At 41.3% G+C, this 20966-nt stretch overlaps 1 protein-coding gene across 15 annotated transcripts in view; it reads left to right on the top strand.

The window, feature by feature from the left end:
- Nucleotides 1-20966, top strand: part of magi2a (membrane associated guanylate kinase, WW and PDZ domain containing 2a) — a 238717-nt gene that overhangs the window by 161952 nt on the left and 55799 nt on the right. For all 15 annotated transcript variants that reach the window (XM_037759913.1, XM_037759912.1, XM_037759911.1 and 12 more), the window contains 2 exons: nt 2234-2444; nt 6902-6981. In XM_037759913.1, the coding sequence (XP_037615841.1) occupies nt 2234-2444; nt 6902-6981 (291 nt within the window). The remainder of the gene's footprint in view (nt 1-2233; nt 2445-6901; nt 6982-20966) is intronic.

The following is a 20966-nucleotide window of genomic DNA, read 5'->3' as shown; positions in this document are numbered from 1 at the left end:
CTAAGCTGGTTTTACGGCCTCAGGACAATCGAGTCCCTCACAGCAGCAGCGTCAGAACAGAGAAGAGAAGTCAAAGCGTTCGGGCACTGATCCCAAAGAGGTTTCGTAAAAGGATGAGAATTTGGTTTTCTTACCGCAGAGAGCACAAACAAGGTAGGATTCTTCATTTGCAGACATTTCTCTGACAACTTCCTACGATAATTATAGTAATACAACTTTATTTATATGGCATCTTTCTGCATGTTTACGAAGTGCTTAAGATAATAAGAAGAAAGAAAGGAAGAAAAATGCAGAAGGAACTCATTTAAATGCAGGAAATTAGATAATAACAAGATATGCAAAATTAAAGCTAATATGACTTGATGTACTGTAGATGACTATGTTACAATAATACAACTTTATAAACAGTGAATGACACCTTTCATAATATTAACAAAGCGCTTTTTAAAAATAAGAGATACCCTAAATGTAACATGAAATGATGGTGGTTTAGATGAATATATAACTAATAAAACTTAATATACAGTATATGACATCTTTATTCATGTTTGTGAAGTGCTTTATAGGATCATTTGAATGCAGGAAATTAGATAAAAAGAAGATTTTACTGTAAATGTAAAAAAAAAAAAAAAAAAATGACAGGTTTAGATGAATATATAACAATAATAAAACTTTTTCTACACTTTATGACAACTTTCTTCATGTTTAGAAAGTACTTTATAGGATCATTTAAATGCTGGAAATTAGATTTAAAAAAACAAGATTTACTGTTAATGTAAAAATATAAGATAAATATAAAAAAAGTTTATGAATATATATATATTTTTGAAAATAAAAAAAATAAAGTTAATTAAAGGCACAACAAAAATGACATAAAAGCCAATTAATATAATTTCCAGTTATTCAAAAGAAGACAATGTTTTTGCTCTCCTGGTCTCCTCGGGTTGTTTATTCCAAAGCCCTAGTGGTCCTGAGGGTAAAGACACAACAACAACTTACCATGATATCTCTATAACTACACAAGTTCTATTACACAGACTCGTGATTTGTGTTTCAGACACATCATCTGCGGGTGGATATGAACACACATGACGATCCGACAGCACTGGCTAATTACTGTTGGTGGAGATGTTGCTAAACTAGCTAGGGAAACAGTTAGTGACTGTATTAACCATTTACAGTTAGTTACAGTTAGTCTGTATATAAAGATCTTTATATACAGTTTATGTTTGGAACAGATAATCACGGTTATGGAAAGTTAAAGTAACATCTCCTCTCAACGCAGCTGTCAATCATGACGTTTCAGCCCCTTTTTACAGCCTCGAATAAGTTATTAAAACCAAACTTTTTAGTTTGGCTCCGCTAACATGGAGGAGGCGGGCTTTATGACCTATACTGCAACCAGCCACCAGGGGGCGATTGAGGTGTTTTGGCTTCACTTTAGGGGAGCTGTCATGCTGTTATATAGAGTCTATGGTAAAGACACAATCACTATTACTCTTCACACTTGAGAGAAAATGCAGCAAACACTTTTTTAACCGATTCCTATCGGCGGTGCTGAGATGCTCGATAACTTGAGGCTCTGGGTTGTGCAGTGAGCCATGTTGGGTGTTAAAGTGGGCCGCTGCGCTCGGCTCAGAGGGAGTTTTGTCTCTGTAGCTGGACAGAGTGTGGGCTGACCAGGAGAGCTGAAAGGGAATCAATAGAGCACAGCATGCACTGTGATCTAAGCAGATAGCTACCTCGCTCTTTCCCTCCCATAGATTATCTCTGAATCCCTGCTCTCATTCGTCCTCTTTCCACTTCCCTCCTGCAGCTCTCATCTGGGAAAGCACACACACCCTCGCCATCTCTTTCTCTTTCTTCCATACACACCATTTCTCTCATTCACACACTGCTACAACTCAAACTAGGGCATCACAGCCAGCTTCTCTCTCTCAATCTCCATTGTCTCTTCTGCTGTATTCGTCTTCCTGTCTTGTTAACCTCAATCATTCTCTCTCCTGGTTTCACCTCTCTCCCCTGAGTCACCGCTGCTCCTCACCTTTTTCTAATCATCCTTTCCTTTTTTTTTTTTTTATATCTCCACCCTAACCCCGACTCTCAATCCCTGCCTCCTCCTACGTCTTGTTGTCCTCGCTTCACCTCCCTTGTCTTTCACTCTCCTCATCCCCCCTCTCCTCCCGGAGCGATAACGACGTGCCTGACTCATCTTGCTCTCTTGTCACCTCAGAGTCGAGCGAACATGAGGACAAGAGTACAGACGCTTCGGGGGACATCGCCCCGCCGAGCATCCCAGCAGAGGCCCCGCCCGAGGCGCCCAAAGATGACGGACAGTCCCCGAAAATGACACTACCCAAACCAGACGAGAACGACGAGCTAGGACCGCTGCCGGACAACTGGGAAATGGCATACACCGAAAAAGGAGAGGTGTACTTCATAGAGTAAGTGTCATGGTTACATGTAACGCTGATCCAGGACTGTCATACTTTATAACGCTGATGAGTATTTTAGTCTCACACTCAGGTGTTCATGAAATTCTTTGCGGAAAGAATGCTGGCATACAAACTCGCCAGATGGTAGGCAATCTTCTTAGTGACTTTTCGTCGTAGACGGCGACAGCGTAAACAGAAGAAGTTGAAAGATGTCTCCAAGCTTCTACTTTAAACAAACCGGTTTAAATTAATAACTCAATGCCAAAGAGTTGCGGTTTACAGTAGTTGGTTGCACCAACAATAAATCCCAAAACACTGATCTCCGATATGTTCCCCTACCATGTCTTAAAAAAATATATAATAGATGGGCTTTATGGCTCCAAGCAATAGACCAGACCAGTATGGCGTCATCGCCGAGGCTGCGCTCCCATTGGGGGGAAAGAAACTCGCTGTCACAGGAGAGAAAACGACGAAAAGCTGTTGTGTAGCAGGTCAGTCGAGGCTTTCACGCTGAGATTTGAGGCACATACGATATGTGAATAATAACTGTCAGTGTGGTAAATGGCTAAATGATGCTGGTGACAGTGACTAGCATGGCTGTGGGAGGCTACCTCAGTACAGTCTTTATGTACGTGTCCACAGGATCCGTCCTTTCCACGATCCCCATTCATTGTCTATGTAAGCACCTGTGCGATGCATTCTGGTAGCATAGTGTTGCGTTTTGAGAGACGGACCGTCACGTTGCCCACTCCTCATTTTCATAAAGTTAAGGTCTAGGCTGCTTTATGCAAATCATCGCCACCTCTGGAGTTTCCGGAAACCAAAACAGTGAGCTAAAAGATGCTAAAGTGCTCTTTAAAGCTGAGGGAAAGTGCAGTTTGGTTTGTGACTATGAGCGACCCCTTTCATTTGACCTGTTGTTAAAATACAAATATTGATTAGTGCAGCCTTAAAGTAGTTAAACAAAATTAGACTTTGGGTGGTGCGAAAGTAATTGTAAAAATTCAAAATCTGTACAGGTGTAAAAGAAACAACCGGGCAATCATTTTAGAACAACCTCGCTCATGTTCCAGCCTTTAGAGATCGCAAGGTGAGTTAGTATCTTCATTCTCCCGTAACAAAAATAAATTGAGCCTGAGTTACTAGATTAGGGCTCGGTAACATCTAAATTTACTTCTGTATACTCCCTTGTGTAGACACACACAGAGGCCGTAATTGATGCTTGGTGGTTTAATGAGATTTAGAGGTCCCCAGGAATACCTTGCTCCACAGAACTCCGTTATACAAGCGCTAAAGTTTAATTCATTGGAGTTGTTAGCTTTTTACAGCCGCAGTAAAACCGTGGAGGTGAGTCTTTGTTACATAAGAGTAATGGAGTTGCTGTGTTGTGGTGGTGGTGTGGGGGAAATTGTATGTTCATGGATGTGGACATGGGTTCAACTAATGTAGCCATAATAGGAAATTATTCTGCTAGAAATTGTTTCTTATTGCATCAATAGATCATTTCAGTCATTAGGCTAAATATCTCCACAGCGTTGATTGAATCCCAGCACACTCGAACGCATCACGAGCAGCTACACCAGACTAAAAAACGAGACAGCTGTGATTTTTTTCATCCAGCCAGGCACATGTTGCCTCTTCACGTCTTCTTGCCACAGAGACTTTTAATTCCCTCCACTGCAGACGACTCACCATATGTCTCCTCCCCGAAACAGACAAACCTCATGCTCCCACGCCCATCCAGCGCATTACACAACTAATGCAGTTAGCCCACTGAATTTGCAGCTTCAAGTTTTTTTTTTATTTTGTCTGGGCGTATGTGATGTCGTGCCAAAGTGATAGCGGCTGCCAAGAGGATGCTTGCCTTTGATTGGCCTCCATACGAGATCAATTTGTTTACCTACAGCCCTTGAAGTGAGGCGGCTGAGGAGAGCAAGGGAGATGGAGGTGGATGGAAAAAGAAAGTGATAGTGATTAAAAATAGTAAAGCTTGACAAAAAAAAAAGTAGGTGAGAGGGAGGACTAGAGAGAGGAAGTAGAAGTAGATATTTACACTATAAATAGTAATAGATGGCAGTAGAAGAGAGGAATGAAGAGCAAGGAAATGAGTGGAATTCATTGGAGAGGAATCAAAAGCAGAGCAAAAACAGACTATCTTACCTTGAACTGCACTTTATTTGGCTCTGTATTTGGCGCAGGCCTTAATCTCCCACTTTTATCTATGTTTAGGGTTGGCAATGTCCGTCTGTCGGTCCACCAGTTTTGGTCCACACTGAAATATCTCACCTTTCCTGTAGCGCCACCAACAGGGCAACATTTTCTGGACATATCTGAACGCCATGGTGCCACCACGAGGTCGACATTTTTTGTTTTTGAGTGAAACGTCTCGACAAGTATTGGATGGATTACTGTGACATTTGGTTCTGTCATTCATGTTCCCCCTCAGGATGAATTGGAATAACTTTGGTGATCCCTAAACGCTCTTTCTTTGCATTCCAATACCCATACTACCATACTACTTAGTATACCAGAAAAAGATTTAGTATGTCCCGATACATAGTGTGTCAAATACAGTATGCCAAAAATACCAGGATGTTCTACTACATCCGGTCTCATTTTGCAGCTTGCTTTTCTAGCTATTCTGACCCACAATCCTTTGTAATATAAGAGCAAGAGGGTCAAAGTTCAAGGCACAATGTTATGACGAAGTAGTATGTCCTAAATTGCAACGGTAGCCTATGTACTGCCGCAGTATGTTAAAGGAAAAAGTATGTGATTTGGAAATAGCCTTTATGTTTAGTCCTAATTAGCAAATGTAAGCATGCTAACACAGTAAACTAAGACAATGAGCATGGTAAACATTACACCTGCTTAATATCGGCACAATAGCATTGTCATTATGAGCAAGTTAGCATTTAGCACACAACTGTGCCTAAGTAAAGATTTGCTATCATAACTCGTAAGGCCTTTACACACCGGGGATGTGACACGACACGAAAAAATGCAGAATACTCGCCTGCAAATATTATATGTAGGGCTTTTATTTTGAAAAGTAAGATAGGAAGAAGTGGATCTAGTCTGTGCTGCCTTTGGCAAGGTTGAAAGGAGTAATAAAGTTTGCCGTCCTGGTTCAAACTACTGAGCCTCTGTGTTGTTGTTTCATAAATATAGGCACAACTCAACCCGTTTCGCTAAACGTGATTGGTTGATGCCTTTTTTTCGTGGTGCAGAAGCTCAGAAAAGAAATATATTGACATACAAATTAATCACACAAAAAAAACACCCCTGGTGTGTAAAGGCATTTAGTGTTGTTTATTTTTCTATTTTTACTTTATTTTTTATATCTTTAAATATTCATGAAGCTGCACTAATCAATATTTTCTTATTAACAATGAATAAATGACTATATTTAATGGGAAAGGTGTCACTCAGTAACAAACCCACAACGAATTAGCATGCAACCCTCCAGCTCTGTGGAGCTTTTTAGCCTCTTTACAGCCTCTCACTGTTTTGGTTTTTACGGACTGCAAAATTATGCTCACACCTCGTTTTAGCGATTGCAGGCAGACAGACCAAGGTAGCAACAAACATCTACTGTAGCAGCTAAAGAGCCAAATTTTTACCCTGAGGATTTGGTGGTGGAGACCAAAACAGAGCTAAAAGGAGAGTAAATATTGGAGTTACATTTGTCTGGTGGACAGAAACACGATTCTGAATGTGTTGCTCCATGTCTGCTGGATGTGTAAAACCGTTTGCCCTCACCGTGACAACTTTATAAAGTGATAATAAGTGAGATGTTGTGTTTTTAGCTTGTTAACGTAATTAATGCAGCTTTCAACAAAACAAAATACGAAATTTCCTTTGGGAAATAAGTTCAAGTTGAAAGTCTTGACAAGAACAAAGACACAACGGGGCGCATCTTAACAGGATCCTCTTCATCTTCTCACCTCAGTGTTTTACTGTAGGCACTTTGTGTACGCCTCCCCTGCCCTCCCCCCCCTCCCTACTGTCACCATGAAGGGAGGCCATTGTGGCTCCGGAGCTTCAGATGAGCCGTGGAGATGCGTCGCGTTTCCCTGGCACATCATATCTGATCTAGATCCAGCTCTCTGCCCGAGGCTGTGGATGAATCTGCCAAGCCCACAGCTGTTCCCCTCCATTACTCCCTTAGTCACCCCTCTATCTGTTTCCACTCCCCTCCTCCTCCTCCAACGCCTGCTAATGAGAGACAGTAAGCAAATTAAAAGTATTGATTGTCCGTTTTGTTAACCTAAAGCTTTTTTTCCACGTCTCTCTCGTCACCTTTTTCGGAAGCAGGCACACAAGGGAGTCTCATCTTTCCTCTCTGAAATGATTCTCCAGCCGAATTAAGAATCCACCAACCTCCTTCTCTCTTTCTGCCAAGTCTCCTCTCTCTCGCCATCTATCACACTCCCTCTCACTCTCTCTCTGTCGTCTCTTCACAGCCACAACACCAAGACAACATCGTGGCTGGACCCGAGGCTAGCCAAGAAGGCAAAGCCGCCCGAGGAATGCAAAGAGGATGGTGAGTGCTCCGTCTTTATCTATTTTTCCTGTCCTTGTGATTTCTTTTGCTCCTCATGTTCATGCATTTTAATCACACAACTTCCCCACAGCATTCATTTTCAAGATTTAAAACCTTGCCTGTTGATCTGACGATGCATAGTGAGATGATTTCAGTTCGTTCGCTGATTCTTGTGAGCCGGCGTTTTTATTTTTTAGGAGTTATACGGTGACAGTGTTGGTGTGTGTGTCAACACCCGTCGCCGGGGATAGGAAGCCCCGTGATATGTGTGTTTAAAGCCCAGGTCCAGAGAGACTGGAGGTTACAAAGACTTCTTTATTCTCCGAGAGATGTGGAGTGTCCTTCACCCGCCCACACACACCAAAAAGAAAGGAGAGGGATGAATGTCAAAGCAGCGGCTTTATAGACGAGCGTACATATATATACGAGTGTGTCATCTATCTCTTTCGCCCTCGCCCTCACTCCCCACTTCCCCATTCGTCTTTTCTTTATGCGTGCGACCGGGAGGAGATTTATCGCCTGAGTTATAGACAGGGAGGTAGTGGAGCTGAGGAGATGGACTGGATTTTTTGGAGATGGACAGAGACAACAAATGAGAAATGACAGTCGTTTTTTTGTATGTGTGTGTCTGTATGTTCATGGCGGGAGGGTGGGAGTGTTTGTGTGCATATTCCTGGTAAACGCGTAAGCACAAGGATAGAGTTTCTCTAAAAATACATTTGGCACTCAAACAGATTCAGACGGAGAGACAGACAAGCACTCCTGAAACTAGAGCTGCAACGATTACTCGATTAATTTTCAACTATTAAATGAATCGGCAACTATTGTGATAATTTATGAATCCGTTTGAGTAACTTTTTAAGAAATAAAACTTAAAATTCTCTGATTGCTGCTTCTTAAATGTGAATATTTTCTGGTTTCTTTCCTCCTCTATGACAGTAAACTGAATATCTTTGAGTTGTGGACAAAACAAGAAATTTGAGGAAGTCATCTTGGGCTTTGGGAAACACTGATCGATGTTTTTCACCATTTTTTGACATTTTATAGACCAGCTGTAACGCTCATGATGAAGACTACATATGCACACTAGAAAACAGGGGATGGAAGAATTAACCATTTTAGTTTTTGCACTTCTTTGTACTGAAAATTGACGAAGAAAAAAATATGGATGAAGTCATGGAGAAACGTTAAATACACACTTGTGTTGTTGCGGCTGTGGCTCAGAGGGTAGAGCAGGTCATCCACCAATCAGAAGGTCGATATAGTTCGATCCCCGGCTGCTCCGGGTCACATATCGATGTGTCCTTGAGCAAGACACTTAACCCCAAATTGCTTCAAAAGGCATAGCCATCGGTGTGTGAATGAATGGGTGAATGCTGACATGTAGTGTAAAGTGCTTTGAGTGGTCGGAAGACTAGAAAAGCACTATATAAATGCAAGTCTATTTACCATTTGCCACAAACCAACAAGTTGGTCCTCCATTTCTGAGGTCCATCTTACTACTAATTTTCGCGTTTTGCATTATTCATGGCCACCATGATGGCGGTTGTTGTCCTTCCTTCTTCGGTCAGTTGGCTATCATTCTTTCCCACATGACTGTGTCATCGGCTGTCCTCTGGGTTCCCCCCACACACAACACGATGTCCGATCATAAATATTGAACATGTTTAATATTTGCGGCCAGGATGGACTCCGCAGCTGATCAGGGGATGTAAAAAACCCTCAGCTTTATTCTTGTGTTGTGTGTGTGCCCAGCATAACACGCCAAACTAAGTTGGTAATATGGTAAATCCTATACCATGTTAGCATGCTGACATTTAGCTTAAAGTACACAGAGGATAATATCTGAATCGCTATTTGAATTCCTGTCCACGTTTGCTACCTTGAGTAGGATAAAACAAATGTTAAGAAGTGTTTGCATATACTGTTCGACTGCAGCAAGATGGAGTGAGAGAAGGAGAAATGGTACCTGGTCTGAAAACATTTGCACTGTGTGAGGTGGCATTAAACACGGGGACTGCTTCCTGTTGACACATCGCCTCTTTTATCCGTCCAAAAGAATTACTTTCCCAATCTTGCATTTTATTCAGAAGACCTCCTGTGTAGCTGCTGAATCTCCCCCCGTTCCCCCTCTCAATCTTTAGACATTAAAGGGAGAAAGATCTCCGAGATGATGAAATGATACAGAAACAAAGACGGAGACGCCCGTGAGGAATTAGTCAAAATTTGATTTGGCTTTCATCTCCAGCACTTCCAATCCGATTTATCCACCAAGGACGCTCCACAAGAGGAGATGTGCTGATATTTGCGAGGACTGTTATTGATCTGGTCGGGCAACTAATCCAGTTAGTCCCGGCTGGAGGGAATGTAGCGCTTAATGGTGGCTGTGGGTCTGTCTGTAAGTGAGTGGACACACATTACACATGATTGTTGGGCCAATAGATAGTTGTAATTTTGACCACGTTGGACTGTCACATTCTGAGTCAGTTAGTGTCGACTGTCTGGAAATAAAATCATTCAGCGATGTTTTTTTGTGCAAAAAAAACACCAAACATTTTTAGCCTCGCTAGCAAGATTTCTTGTTCTCACATACATTTTTTTTTTTATCAGTGACATAACTGATCATTCAGTGTGTTGTCCTCTGTATTTACGCACTTGTTCGGTGTTTGCTTCTTCTTGTCTGCCAGCAGTAATAGTGTTTCCAGTTTAAGGAGTTTGTGTAAGCAGCCGTATGAAAGGTGTGTTGTTCACTCCAAACTTCCACAGCCTGGTGGCACCAGCCGCCCTCCGAGAGCTGAGCTCAGTTAGGGAGAGAAAAAGCTGCCGCTGTAGATTTGGTATTGATTGGTGGAAAAGGTACAGTAGATGTGTGAGTCCGTGTTTGGAGCTGAGCCATGCTCTGATAAGCGCTAACAGGATTGCAGGGTGGAGTCTGTGAGCTGTGACGGGACAACACAGACTGAGAGGAGGAGGAGTATTAAGTAGGGACTTTGTGTATGGAGGTGAACACACACAGGTACACAGTAAAGACCAGATGTGGAAGAAGTATTTCCTTTACTTAGATGTAGCAATACCACAACATAGTCTACAAAAATGTTCTTAGAGTACATAAATATTATCAGCAAAATGTACTTTTATAGATGATATAAACTACTTTATTCGGAGTATCCAAATGAAGACTATAATCCCTGTGTCAAAGTTCAAATAGAAAGTTGATCTGTTAACTGTGATGGATGTCTACAACGCACATTTCTGCATGAATTCCCCTACATACAATTTAAATATGAATAAACACATTAAAAAAAATAATTTAAAATAAATAAAAGATAAATGCTAAAATAAATAAATAAATGTAAAAGTTAATAAAATTAATAAAGAAAAAGAAAAATGAATTAGAAGTATAGATTAATAAGAGAATTAATATAAAGGTAAATAAATAAGCCCATTAAAACAGAAATATAAATGTATGTTTTTTAACAATTAATTAATGTCTATATAAATGTAATTAATACATTTATTTGTAATTTTATTTTTTGGTACATTTAATGGTATATTTATTTATTTATCAAGTCATTTATTTATTTATTCATTTTTTTATTTTTGCATTTTCCATCCTCCATAGTAAGCCACATGTACTGTTGTAGTTGGTAGTTATTTTACTACTTTATACACTGTTGGTTTCTTTAATTTATCACAACGTATCTTATATTATAAGACACATATTTTATATGTAATATCTTTTACCATAGCAAAGGTAGTGGAGTAAGAAGTTGAATATTTTCCTCTGCAATGTAGTGGAATAAGAGTATAAAGTAGCATCATATGGAAATCCTCCAGTAAACTGTGCTTAAATGCAGTATGTTAGTAAATGTTTTCACCGCTGGTAAAGACAGCTTGTTCTCTCTCATGTTGAAAGTCAGTTGCAACACATACAACCGGAGTCTGTCAAAATAAGCAGAGAAATGTGTGTTCGGTTTAGCGCGCTCTTTCCTGCGTGTTCAAAGGAGCGGCGGCGCCAGAGAAGACGGCGCCGTTGACATCACAGACGCCTTGTAGTTACATAACTCGCTCTATATTTCTCTCTCTCTCACCATCCTTCCCACCTCCGTATCCGTCTTTGTCCCCCTCCTGTCCTCCTGTCTCCTCTCCTCCAGGCTCCTTACTGAACCTCGCTGTTTGCTTTAATTCCCCTCACTCTCACCCTCTTGAAGTTGGTTTTTGTTTGTGTTTTCCTGTCCTGCCAAATATTTGTTGGCTGAGAAAATCCGAGCTGTTGCCTCACTGTATTCTTTACTTATTCAGCTCGTTTTCCACCTCAGGTATGCCAAGGCAGGTAGCAAGAATCCCCCTGATACGTGAATTAAAATCAAACAAAACTGTAAGATGTTTCTCGTCACTATTTCAGCGCGTTTCATCAGAAGACAGCGTGTCCCATCCGGAAAAAACGAAGCACATACAACACCGGATGTACAGTATATGAATGAACATAGACACATAGAGGGATTATAACTTTGATGGTGCTCAGGTTTGAAGGATTTTAATCGTATTAGAGTGCGTCTTCCCAGCAGACTTTGCTCGTGTGAAGACGGAGAGCACCAAACCTAGACGTGTAATTACATTCTGGTCATGTGAGGAGCTTCACGGGCAAAGAGACTAAGTTATTCTCGTCTCTCACAGGCTGGCATTGTCCTCTCTCCGGGGAGAAATATAGCGGGCCTCATGTTTTACTCGTTTTTCTTTTCTCACGTCTGCAGTTAAAAAAAGCCGTCCTGCGTTGTTTGTGTTCTTCTGATACTTCATCATGAATGTCCAGGTGGATGCGACAAGGCAAAGCTCCTTCAACCAGGGAAATGTCATCTCTCCTGTTCACTCAGGTGTCCTTTTAGCCAGTGTTACACTGAAATCTGTGACCATCGGAGAGAGCCAGCAACACATGACGATTTCTTCTCAGAAGATGTGACCTCACTGTACCTGTGTCATAAATGAGGAAAATACGTGAGAGAAAACAGGCAAAACTAAATTGTTAAAAAAACATAAATGTATTTTAATATTTTTTGGGGCTGTCATTCAATTAAAATAGTTAATCACAATTAATCACAAATGAATTGCACATTTTTTATCTGTTCAAAATGTAGCTTAAAGGAAGATTTGTCAAGGATTTAATACTCTTATCAACATGGGAGTGTGCAAATATGCTGTTTTATGCAAATGTATGTACATATTTATTATTGGAAATCAATTAACAACACAAAACGATGACATATATTATCCAGAAACCCTCACAGGTACTGCATTTAGCATAAAAATATGCTCAAATCATAACATGGCAAACTGCAGCCCAACAGGCAACAACAGCTGTCAGTGTGTCAGTGTGCTGACTTGACTATGACTTGCCCCCAAACTGCATGTGATTATCATAAAGTGGGCATGTCTGTAAAGGGGAGCCTCGTGGGTACCCATAGAACCCATTTACATTGACATATCTTGAGGTCAGAGGTCAAGGGACCCCTTTGAAAATGGCCATGCCAGTTTTTCCTCACCAAAATTTAGCATAAGTGCGGAGCGTTATTTAATCTCCCGTCACAGATTTCGGTGCAACACCGGCTCAGTGAGACCTTAGACTTTTTGTGGGACGCAGGAAGTTTTTTAGAGGACACTGAATGCGAGAACACACTCTTTCCACGGTGTGTGTGCAGACCGTGTCCTACAGGTGAGGGATTATAGATGGAGAGACGCAGCAGCGCCTTCCTTCACCTTGATACTCCTGCAGCAGTCGCGAGCGGAGTGGCGGCGGGGAGGGCCGGGCGAAGCTGTCGGCAGAATGATTGATGGGTGTATTTTGAGAACATCCCCAGCAGAGCATGCCTGAGGCTTGGAGATTGGAAGGAGGATTCAAAAGACTGTGTGGCAGGTGTGTGACGTGTGCATGCTGAATTAGCTGTCAATGAGCGTGTATGTGTGTGTGTATATATATATAAGCTGCAATGTATTTTTTAACCCCCTGAGACCCGCGATCACGACCAACTTAACTGTTTTCAGAGGCTGTAGCAGGTTCAGTTTTAGAGCTAGAGAGAAGATACTGGCATCATATGAAACCTAAGGAATCCATCGGTACCAACCATGTCGTACTAGCTTACTATACTAGGAGGCTAAATAACACTCCAACGTTACACTAAATTTTGGCGAGGAAAAACTGTCATGGCCATTTTTCAGTCACATATTTTGAGGTCAGAGGTCAAAGGACCCCTGTTTTCAAGTTTTTCCTCGCCAAAATGTAGTGTAACCTTGGAGTGTTATTTAGCTTCCTTCCTGACAAGCTAGTATGACATGGTTGGTACCAATGGATTCCTCAGGTTTCTGTAGTTTCATATGAGCCAACCTCCGAAAGACAGTTGCGTCAGATTTTTAAGAAGTTTATTAAAAATCGATACAGCGTTCTGGAGAATCGATACAGTATCGCAACACATAATATCGTGATACTCATGTATATCAATATTTTCTTACACCCCTGAACAAGCGTCGTTATTCTACATGACAAACTCACTTTAACTCAAGCCACGACCTTTTCCTAATCAAGAAGTTTTGTTGTGTAAGTAAACCTAAAAACGAAGTAAACCTACGTTGGAAGTTTATTTTGAAAAGAAAGTATATGCATATAACAAGCGGAAACTGTCACGTCCAAAACTGCCGTTAGAGGGGAACGTAGGACCACTGACCCAGCTGTTGTATTTGACGAGTTGGGAGTGAGAACGTGTTGGCAGATTAGTTCTCTGTCAATTGACTAATCAAATAATAATTAAGTCTTACAATTACTAAGATTTCATCCATATTTCCCACTTGTACTACTAAATGCATCCCTGTCTGCCTATTTTGATGCAATTTAACATTTTAAGATTTGATTATGCTCAAATTAGCTTTCAAATCAGTGTGTTGCAAGGCAATTTGACATTAAGTAATTTAAAGCAAAACATCATGTAATTGCATTTTACACCACTGGTTCAATATTTTATTCCCATGTTTTTTTTTGTTGCATTTTATTTGTCTATTTGGACTTTAATTGAGTTAGAAATTAGTTGATCTAATCAACAGCATCCAGGAAGCTCCTATAAAACAAGCCATCTTTACATAATTATCCTATTTAACACCTAAACAAGAGAAGCATTTTCTCTGTTCCACTCGTGACGCCACGGGGACGGTGAGACGGTTTAGTAGAGCAATACTGCAGATGGAAAGAGGAGAACGTGTGTTTCTTTTGCGTGCAGCTGTAAGTTTCTTTTTCCACATAGAGCTCGCCAAATAAACCCGAACTTTGGAGGCAAAAGAGGAGAGAATAAGTGCCAGGTCACAGTTCAGTACGTCTCCTTCTGTCCCTGGAATGTCCTGATAAGCTACAAGCTTGTGAATTCAGTTTTTTCTCATTTTTATTCTGGAGCTTAACTATTGTCTGCTCGCTCTGAGACAGAGACCGGTGGGACTGTGCAGTAGAGGGAATGTAAGGACATGAATTCCTTCCACAGCGCAGGTGCATTTACCAGGAAAACAAGTAGTGGAGAAAAACACAGTAGCTCATTGAAATGGAGCATAACACACCAGAGGAGAACACTGTTGCCAGCAAGTGATGCAATTAACTGATTTGTTGTCAGAGCCAAGGCTGTTGCATTGACTTTTCCTGTCACGCTGGAGATGTATTGGTTTGTTAATGATCTTCTAAAAGACTTGAACCAAGAGCCTTTTCCCCAGTGGGGGTAAAAAAAAAAAATGCACTCGTGGTTAATGTCAGTTGGCCTGTGATGTGAAAATATGACAGTATATCTCGGTGCATCAATCTATGTCTGAGCCGGCGTAGTTTTATCACACTCTAAACAGATACTCAGCCATATGATTATCTGACAGCTATTAGTGAGACTGAGCGTGTCCTCCGGGATCCCTAGCTATGTTGATTATGTAGCTACAGTTAACATACGCACGTACTGAGTGTGAGCACATACAGTAGCTCCATTACACAGGCACTAATAGATATGTGAGATATGTGGCTATTAGGGCTGTCAAAGTTAATGCGATAATAACGTGTTAACGCACATTCGTTTTAACGCCACTAATTTTAGATAGAGTGAAGATACTGGTATCATATTAAACTAGAAAAAACCTAAGGAATCCATTGGTACCAACAAAGTCATACTAGCTTGTCGGGAATGAGGCTAAATAATGCTCCGGATTTTCTTCAATGGGATTTTCTATGGGTACCCCGTGAGTCTCCCATTTAAAGAAAGCATCCCCTGCTTTATGGTCTATTTGACTCTAAATGGGACCATCATTTACTAAATGAACATCATGCTGTATTGAAGAAGACTTGAATCTAGTGATTGAGACCATAAACTGATGTTTACAATGTTTACTGAGGTAATAAATCAAGTGAGAGGTAGGCTCATTTTCACATAGACTTCAATACAATTCTATTTGCAACCAGAGGAGTTGCCCCCTGCTGGATATTAGAAAGAATGCAAGTTTAAGGCACTTCTGCATTGGCTTCACTTCTCAGAACCGGAGTTTACCCACCTGTTAACATTTGTTTACTCGCTTGCAGCCTTCTTCTTCCCTGCCTTTGCGGTGTGTATAGATGCGTTTCTTGGCACGTTATTGCCACCAATACAAAAGTGTGAATCCATCCAGCAGGAATGTGTATTGCTTCACCCACATGCATGTGCTGGTCCAGCCGTTGTCCCTAAAACAACCTTTTATTCTCCACCCACGCTCCCCCTGAAACAGAAAAAGCTAATCCACCCGTCTTGTATTTGAGGGTTTTTTTTCTGCCTAGTCATGTTTACCCATCAACAAGCTCAGCGAGGCTCAGACAATATTGCATCTGACAGGGCCGGTTAGCTTCCACACAAAGCACACAGCGTCTTTTTCTTTGCAACTTTGTTATTTGTGCTTTTGATTGTGACAGGCAGGACAATGAATATCGTCACACAAACGGGAGAATGGTCTTTTGTTGACTGGGGAAGGAGACGAGTTTATGAACCATAGATTATACTGGTTGGAGAAATATTTTTGCTCCGTTCATCAGCATTTTTTCCTCTGAAAATATCAATATGTGAGTCACAATCAGTAATTTTAGTGCGGTTTATATGTGGTTTCTGAGGAAACAAAATAACAGTGATGAGAATTAAAATATAGAAGATTCAAAGAGAGCATCATCAAGCTCTTTGTCGTGTTTACTTTTTACACAGTTTGAGTTGTTAGAGACATGAAAAGGTTCGCTGAGGTTCCCACCAGTAAAATTTCTGCTGATCTTCACGGTGGACCTGCAACCCGGGATAATCCTAAAATAAATGGCTTCATTTTTCTGCAAACACGGCTATATATCACTTTGAACATGGTGGGAATTGAATTCACAGGTGGTCTGAGTGTATTAATGTTCAGTTGGGCACGCGGGCAGCAGCTTCTATCCCCGCTATAGAAACAAATAATGGCTCCCTGTAATAGCTTATTTCACCCAGTGTCTGCTGGCTTTATCCTCATCACAGCTCCGTACTAACAACATCAAATATGGATAAGAAGAAGAAGAAGAAGATGGAGATATTAAACTACTTGCAACTGGCCTCATCTTCTAAAACAATGTTGATGTAATTTTTCCAATTACTTATTTTGATTTTGGAAAATTCAGCACCTTATGAAGGTGTTTGGCTTTGAGAAAGAGAGTAATCCGAACACCATGGTATGCCCAACACTTTGGTCCAGACTGAAATATAATATAATATAATATATTGCTTTATAGACTATTTATCTTGTTAAGGTTAAGGTTGCTTTAGTGTCTTCCATGGGAGAGAAATTGCTGCTTCAAGACCAGACATCACAATAGAACACGTTAAAATCCATTTCACACCAAGCACAGATTTTCGTCCCAAAAATTTGCACGGAAATGATGATCGATGTCGCCAAATCCTACACACTGCACCTTTAAGTAATAAAAGGTTTGGAAATGTATTTAGAATCAAATAAGAAGCAACCAAACTGTGTGCACTGTGCATTTTATGCTATTAAAATCATACTTATTCCACCTTAAAATATATATATTTGTGAATTCAGTGACATTTCAGAAAAGGAAAGTCAGATAATTAAGGGCAGTATTATAACTTTGTCACATTTTCTTTGTCTGTGGTGGCATTTCACAGACTTCAAGCTCAGTTTGAGGTTTATATAATTGAGGTTGTACTTACAGAGAAAGGGCTCTGCAGTAGGTGAGTCTGAACCACTGCTCACAACAACAGCGTACTTTATGTGTTCGGAAGTCTACATATTGTATATTTCATTGGCGTGTGCTACCAATTGTGTGTTGTTAAATCAGTGTTCCTAAATATCACACATTAGCCAGTGGATTTTGTGCTCGTATTGACCAGCAGAAAGCTGTCATTAATCAGTCGTTGCAACGTTTTTCACTGCTTGAATGTGCTCTGCTTCCAAAGGTGATAAATGAAGCCCATGCAGCGCAGTGCAGAATCCAGTAGGAAAGAGCTTTCATTTTTCGGTGACCTTAAAAGACTCGAAGCACCGATTTCCTCCTCAAAAGATGGATGAAAAGAATGAGTGAAAAAAAGCAAACAGGACATGTGTAAATCACTCCTGTGTCTGAGAAGCTGTGTGGTTTGCCAACCTGTTCCTCCGACCAAATTATGAAAAAGCAGAATAAAAAATGCACAAGCTTGTGAGCTTCAAAAAAAAAGGTCTGACTGTGAGACTGCATGTGAGATGAGAGGATACTTGCGTCAGGGAGAAGTAAGGATGGAAACGGAGGGGAAATAAGGTGAAGAAGAGATATTATTGAGTGGTACTGGGGGGAGAGAAAACGTGGGGAAGATGCCAGGATGCCTCCTGCTGGTAGTAAATGGTGCTCCACCTGTGACTGCAGGATGGATGTTGTGGCATGACTAGAGATTGCAAACACTTTCCCACTCGCTTCGGGGCTCCATCATAAGAGCTCCTACCTGGAAATTTCACACTAGCTTGACATTTCCTTCGTGGACGCATGCAGCATGGCAGTGATAAGCGGTGCTGGCTTTATATGGCAGACACACACTCTCTCTCTCTCCTTGTCCTGAGTTAACTCTCCATCGCAGTCTGCTGACGGAGAGGTTCTAGACGACACTCAGCGGAGCCAAACAAGAGAATAGCGAGCAAAGAGACAATCCAGCAAAGTTCAGCATTTATCAGTACTCTGCTCAGTGAAAGAAACAGCATTTCACTGTGTGTGTTTGTATATATGAGAGTCTCTGCAGCAATGACACCACATGAAAGCTGAATAGTGGCCACTGTGGCAGCCAGTAACAATTACAGGATCATTTATTTAATTATATTCTCAAACATAAGTCCATGATCAGGCTCAGTAACATCCAGCAATATCTATGCTAAGTTTAAGGTTGCAACTAACGATTATTTTCATTGTCGATTAATCCGTTGATTATTTTCTCGATTAATCGATTAGTAGTTTGCTCTATAAAATGTCAGAAAATGCTGAAAAATGTGGATCAGTGTTTCCCAAAGCCCAAGATGACGTCCTCAAATGTCTTGTTTTGTCCACAACTCAAAGATATTCAGTTTACTGTCATAGAGGAGTAAAGAAACCAGGAAAAAAAATCACATTTAAGAATGCTGGAATCAGAGAATTTACACCTGTAAGTGCGTCATGCAGCGTGGGACTCGCTCTGGTCTTGGTCTCAAACCCTCAAAGTCTTGGTCTTGTCTCGGTCTCGATACTCTCTGGTCTTGGTCAAGACTTGTTCTCAGTTTAGGTGGTCTTGACTACAACACTGCTGTCAGACCCTGCTGCAGTAAAATGAGAGGTTTTCTAAAGGGACTCTGGTGCTCGGAATCACTACCGTTGTTATCCACAGGGGACACAAAATGAAAGTTCCTCATAGTAAAATTAAAAGAATAGTTTATTTTATGGAAATTCTCAACATTTTTTTCTCTCATTTTTGGTCTTAACCTCCAAAAAAAAGGTGGTTTAGATCATCTAGTTGTCTTGTTTACAATCTGTCTGATCATCCGACCACTTGTGTTTCTTCCACCGTCAGACCTCGTTGCAATGTTGTTGATGATTTGATGAGTACAATGTTATCGTGACTGACAGAAATGATGAACCCAAGTTATAACAAACCAGAATCATCCTTTCGATGTCGTGTGCAGCTTGGTTTTGTAGAGTCTATCTTCCCTTCTCGCTGCTCCCTGAGACATTTCTGGCTTCCTGCAGCTCCTCTCGTGGACATTTTAATAGAAAAGCCTTTCATAAGAAGACTGCTGAAATACACGACAGCCCTTTGATCTCCTGCGTGTGTGTGTGTGTGTGTGTGTGCATATTCAAAATGATGGGGCGGGTTAGTGTGTGTGTAAAGTAAGTAACTTAATGTGTGTGTGGCGCCCAGTATAAAGGTGAGAACATGAAACACTCTCTTTCATATTTAATGAGTGGAGATGGGGCTAAGGAATGTTACAGGAGGTATTCCCGTGGGCTTTCAACCTGCTCGCAGCACGCCGTTATATCACTCAGCCACGTGTGTGTGTAAGTATGCGTTTTAGTGAGTGTGCAGGCAAGAAATAGTCCGTCCTACTGAAAGTTTAATAATTTGTTTTGAGGGGATGGGGGCAGGAACATATGGCACGTGCACCAGCATTGTTTTTGATATTGCTGCTCTCTGTGTGGGAGGGATGAGAGTGTGTATCTCTTGAGTCTGTAAACTAGGCCACGCAGTAATAATACATGTATGCAATGACCACACAGTATATTACATCCTCGGTGTCTGTGTGTGTTTCTCGTCCAGCCGCGGGGTCCTCGGGAGCCTTTAGCGCTCCCTCTGGTTGCTTCCCTTTCTGATTAGGAAGCATTTCCTCTGCTGTTATCTGCGCTCTCATCCTGATTAACTTCACATTGTCACTAATCAAAGCCGGTCTGCTTCTAAGCTCGAGCTGCACTGGAACACAATGTCCCCGAGCTCCGGCGCTAGATTCAGCTTAGATGCTGCTATTTCTGCAGGAGCTGCTTCTATTTCCCCACAACTTGGTTTTGAATGATCGTGCTGTTATGCTAAAAGCACTCTCCATTTGGGAATAAGCTCTAAATGCTAATTGCTCATATCCTGGAAAGCAAACATGGACTCCTTCTAGTTGTTAAGAGCGGTGTTTTGTCAGCGAGCTGAGGGCAGAGGAAAGAGGAGAGGGCAACGTTGAAAGTCCTGTCCAGTCTGACTGATGACTGTCAGGGTTTGAGGAAGATCAGCTTTGATCAGTGAGAACAAAGGCAGCATGTTCTACTGTACGGTCCACATCCAGGAAGAGGCTGAGAGAGCAGAAATATCTGTGACTTTGCATTCAGACAGTGCTTTTAAAAAGTTAGATGCCACTCTGTAAAGTTAAAGTTATTTACTGTATCTGAGCAGGTACTTTAGCCACGCTTAGCGGCTCTAGCAGGGAATTTCTGGAAGTGAAAATCCCATTCATATTCTGAATCAAGGTTTTTGATTATTAGCCATGATGTCGTAAGTAACCATCCGAGGTAGACTTACCACAGGCTACGAGATTGTGAAACAATGGTATATGCTCCTGTAGAAGCCACGAGTCTGTATGATATCAACCTTGTTTTAAGAAAAAAAGTCTTATTTGCAATGCCATGGAGAAGTACATTACCCACAATCCTAAGTGTAAAGCCTCAGACACACCAACCCAACATCAAAGAACTAGCGGCGATGAAGGCCGCCTGTTGCGTTGCCTCACGTCACCTTTGTCTTGGCCAATAAGTTGCACTTGAACACACCGCAAAGACTACAGCCGACTGCCAACTTCCTCGTACGTTCTGCGCCTGCATGAGAGGAAATAACTCCACACCAGCAGGCGGCGGTAGTCTGTACTCGTCATTCAAAAAGGGAAACCGGAAGACCCATGACGGTGGATATACAAGCTGTTGTTATGATGCGTACCGACCATTTTCACAC

Source organism: Sebastes umbrosus, chromosome 23, assembly GCF_015220745.1.
Source record: "Sebastes umbrosus isolate fSebUmb1 chromosome 23, fSebUmb1.pri, whole genome shotgun sequence".
Taxonomy (NCBI): domain Eukaryota; kingdom Metazoa; phylum Chordata; class Actinopteri; order Perciformes; family Sebastidae; genus Sebastes; species Sebastes umbrosus.
The sequence above is the reverse complement of the archived record's forward strand: the minus strand, read 5'-3'. Positions and strand labels throughout refer to the sequence as shown.